The 9646-nt window shown below is 37.7% G+C and overlaps 1 protein-coding gene across 3 annotated transcripts; it reads left to right on the top strand.

The window, feature by feature from the left end:
• The first annotated feature begins 256 nt into the window (after nucleotides 1-256).
• On the top strand, nucleotides 257-9154 carry LOC141707636 (uncharacterized). 3 transcript variants are annotated; one of them, XM_074510917.1, is made up of 7 exons: nucleotides 257-479; nucleotides 6862-6943; nucleotides 7079-7295; nucleotides 7432-7597; nucleotides 8186-8303; nucleotides 8424-8628; nucleotides 8771-9154. In XM_074510917.1, the coding sequence occupies exons 2-7, from the start codon at nucleotides 6932-6934 to the stop codon at nucleotides 8917-8919; spliced, it is 867 nt and encodes a 288-aa protein (XP_074367018.1). In that variant the 5' UTR covers nucleotides 257-479; nucleotides 6862-6931; the 3' UTR covers nucleotides 8920-9154. The 3 variants fall into 3 exon arrangements, with proteins under 3 accessions (XP_074367018.1, XP_074367017.1, XP_074367019.1); XM_074510916.1 differs by having other exon boundaries at nucleotides 258-479; nucleotides 6862-6979; XM_074510918.1 differs by lacking the exon at nucleotides 257-479 and having other exon boundaries at nucleotides 6864-6979; nucleotides 7141-7295.
• The last annotated feature ends 492 nt before the right edge of the window (nucleotides 9155-9646 follow it).

Genomic DNA, 9646 nt, shown 5'->3' with positions numbered 1-9646 from the left:
TATATTTTATTCTTTTTTTTTGAAATTTTTTTATTTCACTAATTTGAAGGTGGTTGTTTGAAATTCTGGTATATTAAATAAATTATTAAATTTCCTACAGCATTTTATTTAGAAGAATTAATATTAAAAAATTAAAAATAATAACAAGATATATTAAATAAGTTATTACATAAAAAATTATGTATACCCATATTTACACTAACTTTAATTAAGTCAAACTGCATTAGTATTTAATATTAACATGGGTTAATATGTCACGGATCAAATTTTAACTGCTCGCAATCATGTTAAAAAACACGGGCGCTGTTTTATATCCCGGGAAAGAAAAGAGGGGAAAAGACCATGGTGATTCTGCGTTCCGGCAGGGAAGTTAGTAGTAGTTCTTCACCAATTTCAATTGCAACATAATATGGATATAAGCGCACATCGGAAGATAGGCCTTCCACTGATTTGGCTCATCTTAGGGATTTGTTTTCCAGGTAATCTATATAATTAATTTCATGTCCTTGCCCTAATTGATTTTAAACGGAGCTTTTTTGCCTGCCTGTGTTGATATCTGTTTTGTTTCTGGGCCTCTAATTTTAAGTAACAATAATTTAGTCTATCATTATCAAAATATGCTGTCACACTCACAGGAAATAAATTAACAGTAAGGAAAATAGAAGAAAAGGAAATGAAATAACAATCAAATTTTCAGATAATCCCCCTCTCCTCATTGGGGTTAGGTAAGAAATAGACAACAGTCTTGGGACCACAATAGTACGAGGACACATGTTCTATTTTTACTAGTGCAACTACAGCTAATGGTACTACAGTCCTCTAACAGAATTAAAGCAAAAACGACATCATTTAATAATTCAATTTTCCCGCCATCATGACAATGCCCATTTCTTGAAGAAATTCTTGTCCTCAAGAATTATATTTCTGGAAATTTCTTCTTCAATAAATTCCAGTCCTCCCAGGTTGCTTCATGTTCAGTGCCTTGTTCCCATTGCACCTTAACCATCACGGCTGGATTATTACCCTTTTTGATCAACTTCCTTTCTAAGATCTTATAAGGGAGAGGTTCTCCAGCTTCACTATCATTAGCATTAGGAGGAGTGACTTGCACAACTTTGTCAGATCCTATCCTTTTCTTGAGCTGTGATACATGAAACGTATCATGAATTCTGGACTCAGGAGGCAGTTGTAGTTTGTAAGCAACCTTTCCAATTCTTTTGAGAACCTTGTAAGGTCCGTAATATCTAGCCGCCAGCTTCTGATTTGTTCTCACAGCCACACTTGATTGCCTATATGGTTGAAGTTTAAGGAAGACTTCATCTCCAATATTGAACTCTCTATTAGTCCTTTTTCTATCAGCAAACACCTTCATCCTCTCTTGAGCCTTGCACAAATTGTTCTTTAGTAATCTCATAGTTTGGATTCTGTCCTTAGCAAACTGAATTACCATAGGATCCTCACTTTTTGCTGCTTGATAGTTGATTGCAGGTGGTACTTGACTATACAAAGCCCGGAAGGGAGTCATACCTGCAGATGAATGAAATGTGGTGTTGTACCACCACTCAGCCATCGGAATCCAATTAGCCCATTCCTTGGGTTTGTCCCCAGTCATGCATCTAAGATACATTTCAATACATTGATTTACCCTTTCCGTTTGTCCATCAGTTTGTGGATGGTAAGGACTGCTCAGCTTTAGTTTTGACCCCAGCATCTTAAACAGCTCTTGCCAGAATGAGCTGATGAACAAGGAATCTCTATCAGTGATTATAGCAAGTGGCACTCCATGTAATTTGACAATATGATTTAGAAATTCTTGAGCGACCAATTGGGCGGAATAAGGATGTGTGAGAGTGATCAGGTGACAATACTTAGTAAGTCTATCCACAACAACTAAGATAGAGTCCTTGCCCTTGGATTTTGGTAAACCATCCACAAAATCCATGGAGATTTCTTGCCAAGCATTTTCAGGGATCTGTATTGGTTGTAATAGGCCTGGGCTGGGCACATGCTCTACCTTGTTCCTCTGGCATATTATGCACTCCTTCACAGTTTTAGTAACATCATTCTTGAGGGTTGGCCAGTAAAAGAATAGTTCAGTTCTTTTAATGGTGGCAGAAATACCAGAATGCCCACCTACCTTACTACCATGAATATTGGCACATATTTTTTCTCTTAGCTGATTGCCAGAGCCTACATAGTACTTTCCCTGATATCTCAACTCACCATCTGACAATTGGTACCCTTCATCAAGTTCCCCGGTAATGCTCCACCTTGACAGTATGTCCTGTACCTGTTCATCATTCTTTAAACTTTCTAGCAATTCTTCCTTCCACTGGGGTTTGACAGCAATGACAGCAGCACACTCACCCTTCTCATGTACCCTGGACAGTGCATCAGCTACCACATTCTCTTTTCCCTTCTTATAAGTAATCACATAGTCATATCCCAGCAATTTGGATAGCCACCTTTGCTGTAAACTAGTGGTGATTTTTTGTTCTGCAATATGTTTAATAGCCTGGTGATCGGTCCTGATAATAAACTGTCTTCCCAGCAAGTAGGTCCTCCATTTCTGAACTGCCATCATTACTGCTAGCATTTCCTTCTCATAAGTAGATAGTCCTAAATGCTTAGTAGCCAGAGCTTTACTTAAGAACGCTATAGGTCTTGCATCTTGCATTAATACTGCCCCAATTCCCTTCATACACGCATCAGTTTCCACCACGAAGGTCTTGGCAAAATCAGGGATTGCAAGTACTGGTGTTTCTGTCATTAGTTATTTCAGCCGGATAAAAGACTGTTCAGCTTCATCATTCCATTTATATGGTCCCTTCTTGAGCAGTTGTGTTAAGGGCTTGCTGATCACTTCATAGCCCTTCACAAATCTTCTATAGTAACCTGTTAGGCCTAAAAAACCTTTCAATGCTCTAGTTATTGAGGGTCTAGGCCATTCCAGCATCGACTTGATCTTCTGATAGTCAGCAGCAACACCATCATTGGATATCAGGTGGCCTAAGTATTCCACTTGTTTGCAAGCAAATTCACATTTACTGAGTTTGACATATAACTGATTTGTTCTTAATATCTCAAAAACCTCCTTGAGGTGCTTGATGTGATCAGCTTCATTATGACTGTAAATCAAAATGTCATCAAAAAAAACCAAAACAAACTTTCTGAGTTGTTCATGAAATACCTCATTCATAAGCCCTTAAAAAGAAGCGGGGGCATTTGTGAGCCCAAAGGGCATCACCAAGAATTCAAAGTGTCCTTGGTGGGTTTTAAAAGCTGTTTTATATATATCCTCCTCTCTGACTCTGATTTGATGGTAGCCACTTATCAAATCCAACTTAGAAAAGATAGTGCTTCCCTTCAGTTCTGCCAACAGCTCCTCTATGATTGGAAGGGGGTACTGATTTTTTATGGTTATAGAGTTAAGTGCTCTATAATCTATCACCAATCTCCAAGTACTATCCTTCTTCTTAACCAGCAGAACTGGTGAGGCATAGGGCGAGGATCTATTTCTTATTATACCACTCTCCAGCATCTCCTTGGTAATCTTCTCAATCTCCTCTTTCTGGAAATATGGGCACCTGTATGGTTGTGAATTCACTGGTGTAGCACCAGTTTTGATAGCAATATGATGGTCCTGGCTTCTCTTTGGTGGTAGTTCAGTTGGTACCTTGAAGATATCCTGGTATTCTGAAATTAAACTGTGAACTCCTTGGTTCTTCCTTGGTTGTACCTTTTCTCCCGATTTCTTTTCCGTAATTTGCATCAGAAAGTATACAGCATCTTCACTTTGTTTAAGTCCTTTCATGACTTCAGGAACAGTGACAATATTTGATATTTTATCAACTAATTGTAGCTCCACCTTCTCCTGATTCCAGTTAATGGTAATAGCTCCTTTAGAGAAATCAAAAGTGATCGGACTTACAACCTTCATCCATTGTACTCCAAGGATTACATCATATCCCCCAATAGAATGATGTTCATGGGAGCTGCAAATTCTTTACCAGCCATAGTCCATTTTACTTATTCCACCATTGTGTTGCAAAATAGCTGCTCTCCATTTGCAACTGTGACTCTAACTTCATTACACTCTTGAATTGGCAGCTTCATTTGTTTCACCAGACCTTGAGAGACAAAGTTGTGTGTTGACCCGCTATCAACTAACACACTGATAGTTCTCTTCTTCAATTTTCCTACAGTCTTGATAGTATGATTTCCTTTTCCTCCAGAGATAGCATGCAAGGATATAGTAGCTTCAATCTCCTTGTCATTCAATACTTCATCTTCCCAGATTAATGCTAGTTCTTCATCTTCACAGGCCCCTTCAGTTTGTGTAGCATCATCCAGAATTACATACAGTTTCTTTTTTGAACAGATGTGGCCTGGAACAAATTTCTCATCACAGTGGAAGCATAACCCCTTCCTTCTTTTCTCATTAATTTCAGAGACACTGAGTTTCTTAGTTTCAACAGTGGTTCCCTTCTCCTGAACCTTTCCAGACCAATTAGAAGTGTATGGTTTGGATACAGGGTTTCCTGGTTTGACCTGACTTGGTCCTCCAATATTTTTATAAGTGTTCCTATATCTTTTGTCTAAGATATCCAACAAGTACTCTTGGCCTCTTGCCATATTCCTGGCTTCTTGCAATGTCCTAGGCCTGTTATTATACAGTGCTTGTGACAGTTCCTCCTTAAGTCCACTTATAAAGGTATCAATGTAGTATGACTCTCTCCGTGGTGCTTCATGAGTCATGACATGCCCCTTCAATTCGTCAAACTGGGTAATATACTCCTCTACCTTTCCTTTTTGAGTCAATTTATTAAATTGTCCCACCAAGTTGTCATACCTTACCCTAGAAAACCTATTGCAGACCATGCTAACAAACTCAGGCCACAACATATTAGGTTTCTCTTCTTCCAATGACCTATACCAAACATCTGTTTCCCCTTCTAGATACAATGCAGCACAAATGACCCTAGCTCTAATATCAAGTGTTGGGTTCAATTGAAAGTACTTTTCGCATTTACCCACCCAAGATCTTGGGTCTTTACCATCAAACCTAGGAAATTCTACCTTTGGTGGTTTATAAAAAGAATTATTCCAGTTATTCCTCATTGCTCCTCCTTCAGGTTGGCTCCAGGTTTGGGATGATTGAAGAGGAATAGTTTTTGGTATTTGGTAGATAGGGTTTGGTAAGTGCAACCCTGGTGCGTGTCTAGATGCAGAGTAAGGTGGTATGGGTTGGAAAGTGCTGAATGGAGGTAGAGAGAAATTGGTACTTCCGCTGGTCATACCCAAGGGGTTAATAATGTGTGGAACAAATTGTGGTTGAGTGAATATGGGTTTGGTTTGATAAGTTTGGGTTAAAGGTGTACTGATTTGTGATATTGGTGTTTGTTTTTCAAGATTCAACAAATCATTTTGGTTAATAGAGGGAGGGGTATTCATTACTCAACTAGTGATATCAAGAACCATAGCGTCTTTAATAGTACCAAATCTAGTAGGAGTGTGAGCTAAGGTTTTGTTCATACCTTGTTCCTTGGATTTAACAATAGTTTGAGATGAGCTTCCCTCCTCAGCTTCCAACCCTCCTCCAATAACTTTAGGTGGTGGATTTGTCTTCAATATCTCCATCAGATCTTGAAAGTCCTTCCTTAACCCTTGATTTTCTTCCACTAATTTACTCACAGAAGCCTCTATGGATGCAACCCTTGTCTTGCTATCTTCAAATGAAAGTTTCAGTTCAGAAATTGCTTGTTCATGCCTCGAGCTGGCACTCTTGTCCGCCATTAACCCACAAGCCAAGAGCTCGAAGGCTCTGATACCAAATGTCACACTCACAGGAAATAAATTAACAGTAAGGAAAAGAGAAGAAAAGGAAATGAAATAACAAGCAAATTTTCAGATAATCCCCCTCTCCTCATTGGGGTTAGGTAATAAATAGACAACAATCTTGGGACCACAATAGTACGAGGACACATGTTCTATTTTTACTAGTGCAACTACAGCTAATTGTACTACAGTCCTCTAACATAATTAAAGCAAAAACGACATCGTTTAATAATTCAATTTTCCCGCCATCATGACAGATGCCTATAAAAGTCGAGGGAAGAAACCTTCAGTACAATTAAGACCGATATACATATACTCTCATACAAAAAGATGAAGAATAAGACTAAAACACAAAGAGGCTTACATCATGAAATTCTGAACAACATTACGCATATTTATGTTTGGTATCTTCCAATTTTTTACTGTGAATACGCTTACAGATACTGGATATCCTTATTTTGTTTACCAAGGATACGCATTACGTACAAATTTACAAGGTTTAGGTACCTAGTAGATACCTTACACAAAAATGCTCATCATTACTACCCCTACTAATGAATGCGTATTTAAATGGCTAAAAATAACCATAACTTTTCAAAATTGTTATTTTCGCTTTTCCAGTTGAAAAAACATTAAAAACAGACTTGCCTTTTAATTTAAATGGCTGCCGATTCTTCGTCCCATTGCCAATTTTCCATACATTATTTTATGATTATTGGTTATGTTTTTCCTTGTACTAACTCATCAAAATACATACTCTATGTCCGTTTTTTTTAAATTGCCATATATGTTGTTTATATTTGTATCCCCCTAGCTGAATGTTAGTTTTTTGCTATGATTTTCGAGATGTATCTTCTTAAATTTACTAATGCTTTCAAACACACACACACATATCTCTCCCCCCCTCCCTCCCTCCCTCCCTCCCTCTCTGAAGTGTATCATGAAATGTATCAACTCAATTTAATGCCTCCTCATCTGCTTAAACTACTTTTTACTCCCTTTTTTATTTTATTATAATTGCAGCTGTCCACAAGCCCTCCGCAATGTTGGATTCAAATGGAAGCGCCAAGTAATTCCAACTGATGAAAATCCAATGCTGGAATTTGTAATGCTAGCCTTGAACTTGTATAACCAAAATTCAGTCAGTATCCTCTCTCCCCCCCCCCCCCCCCAATCAATCACACTTTTTTTGTTAATCTTTGTTTTTACTCTTCTGTTTGCCTTGGCCTAAAATTCACAGCCTCGAAAAATTGAACTGCTGAAGATTGGTTGTGTTACACCAATGAACCTGTCCCCATGCAGGCTTTTCCATATCAACTTTATGGGTAAGAATATTGATGATGGTGATGATGCTTCAAAGGAGATGTTTTTTACCGAGATTTCAAAATCTTCCACTGCCGGGGTTTCTGTCAGGCTATGTGTATCATTGGGACCAATAAACTCTCTTTCCGGTTCAGGTTTGTTTTTGACTTGTAGATGCGCTCATGCGACTTTATCCCCATCTTACTACCATTATTACCTGCATTTCATTTTTGTTTGTTTATATATCCGTTTGTTTGTCAATTTCTGATCAAGATCACTGCCTACTTGCAGGAGATAAATTGAATGGTTGCTGTTATTGTCGCCTCTATAACAATGTTTGGCATCCTAAAAGTGGAGGTTTTGTACGTGGCGGAGATGCATCGTACAGAACAGTACAGGACATATGTAACATCGACCAGAACAATACAATTCCTGATTACGAGAAGCACTTAACCATGTAAGTGGTTGTTTGGCTCGTGTATTTTACTCCAAATGTCCTCTCCAGTCTCAACATATACTTCATCGAACTATGTATCAAATATTGATATCTAGAACACACAATATATACACATTTATAGTAAAGTTATTTTGTTGAACCACATGCCTGTGGTTCTTGAATGGTTAAGCGCCAGCGCCCCCCCCCCCCCCCCAAACTCTCTTCAAAAGTGTAAAAGGTGAAAAAAAGGCCCTAAATCTCACAAATCTATTAAAGAAATATTAAAATATTTGTGCTCGAGAGATGTGCCATCTCGATAATTCTTTAATTTAATTTCACTAAGATCTTTACATATTAGAACGGGAGTTGGGGTTTTGAAATCCTTTTGTAGTTGAGTTTTTGAAATTTGTACTGTAATTTTGATTGGTTTATCTGCTTGTTATTTACACTGGGGTTACCTGCTGTTAGTTAATTGGTTCTATTTATTTGCCAATTTATATGTACTTTATTGTTTTTTCCAAGTGTCTGCTGCTGCATATTTTTATAATCCTTTTCTTGATTTGCTCAAACTTTCTAGTGAGTTCGGTTTTAATATATATAAACTTGCAGGACTAAACAAGTTTCCCGGTCCTGTGAACCCAAAAAGAACAGCGAGAACATAGCGGAACTAGTTGATGAAACAAGCCTGTATGCAACTGAAGCCTTGAAGTTCTACAACCAAGGACGAGTCAGTTTTCTTTGGAATGTTATTTTTTGCTTTTCTTCAAGTCAAATCATGAATTACCATTTTTGTTGGATTCTCTTGATGTTTGTTTGTGTTTTGTCTGCCTTGACCTAAATTTCATAGCATATGATGTATGAACTGGTGAAGCCGGGTTTTGTTACTTGTGTGATCCTGCCGACATGCTTACTTTTCCATGTCAACTTCAAGGCTAAGGAGACTGATGTTGCCACTCCGGTGGAGAAGATTTTTTTCGCCGAATTGATAGGTACCAGCGGGGCTTTTTCCTGTAAGCGTTGCGTGATCCTGCAGCCAATAGACTTTATTACAGGTTAGTTGTTTTATAAGTAGAAGTGATCATGTGATTTGATTTGTCTCCTATTAGTTTTTTGTTGCATATTTATTTGTTTTATGTCCACTGGATCAAGACTGCGGGCTACTTGTTTCATTGACTCTATGACTTGGTCTTGCAGGAGATAAAACAGGAGATATAACAAATGGCTGCTATTATTGCCACGAGCTTAACAATGTTCACCATCCTACACATGGACAATTCGTTCGTGGTGGTGATTCATTGTACAAGCCAGACAAAGAATTGGAGTTAAAGGGTTCCTTTGCTTAGAAGAGACACAAGTTGCTTGTTCACAGCTTGTTGAGTTTCAGCCCGCATATTCCTTATGATAATCAGAACTCTTATAACAAAACTGCTTCTGTAGAACATTTGTCTGTGTTCTCAACATGGTTGGCTATTTGTGTACCGTATATATGGTTTGTATTTAATATGGTACATTGGCTATGAATTACATGTACCGCTTTTTTTGTGATTAAAGTTTGTTAGATTTTGAAGTGCTCATGAATTGATGGTGGTAGGCTTCTCTTATTTGATCATTGCAGCATCCTTTTCGGCAGCATTTTAAACATGGAAATGTAGTTTGTATTATTTTCTTTGTTATGTGTAGTTCATGTAGTAGGGATTTAGGTCTTGCCGCCTATTCCGGGGTGAAGAACGTGGGAGATACTGTTGCGGATCAGAAGGTTAATATAAAATTTGAGATGCTTTTAAATCACGAAAAGACTCATAAATTACTACAGTAATTCGTATTTAATTGATCATAGCAGATTATTTTTGACTTTATGTTAAACTATCAAGGATGTCCGGTCCACGGCAAATGTTTGCCGGATGGCTTCTGTAACAAATGGCTTCCATTTAACGTTCAAGATTAAAACAAAAATTTTTACAAGTTAATACCGCAACATGGATAATGTGTTTTCAATGTACTTGGAGCTAGAATGGATGTTAATACTATTATTTATGATCTTAACATTATTTAAAATTTAACTAAAATTAC

Source organism: Apium graveolens, chromosome 2 (assembly GCF_009905375.1).
Source record: "Apium graveolens cultivar Ventura chromosome 2, ASM990537v1, whole genome shotgun sequence".
NCBI classification, from domain to species: Eukaryota; Viridiplantae; Streptophyta; class Magnoliopsida; order Apiales; family Apiaceae; genus Apium; species Apium graveolens.
The sequence above is the reverse complement of the archived record's forward strand: the minus strand, read 5'-3'. Positions and strand labels throughout refer to the sequence as shown.

Bases quoted from the DNA above. Each gene is read 5' to 3' on its own strand.
- LOC141707636 (XM_074510916.1), top strand. From the start codon at position 6,932: ATGCTGGAATTTGTAATGCTAGCCTTGAACTTGTATAACCAAAATTCA. The intron at 7,296-7,431 runs GTTTGTTTTTGA...GCCTACTTGCAG, and splicing joins AAACTCTCTTTCCGGTTCAG to GAGATAAATTGAATGGTTGC. The intron at 8,629-8,770 runs GTTAGTTGTTTT...TTGGTCTTGCAG, and splicing joins GCCAATAGACTTTATTACAG to GAGATAAAACAGGAGATATA.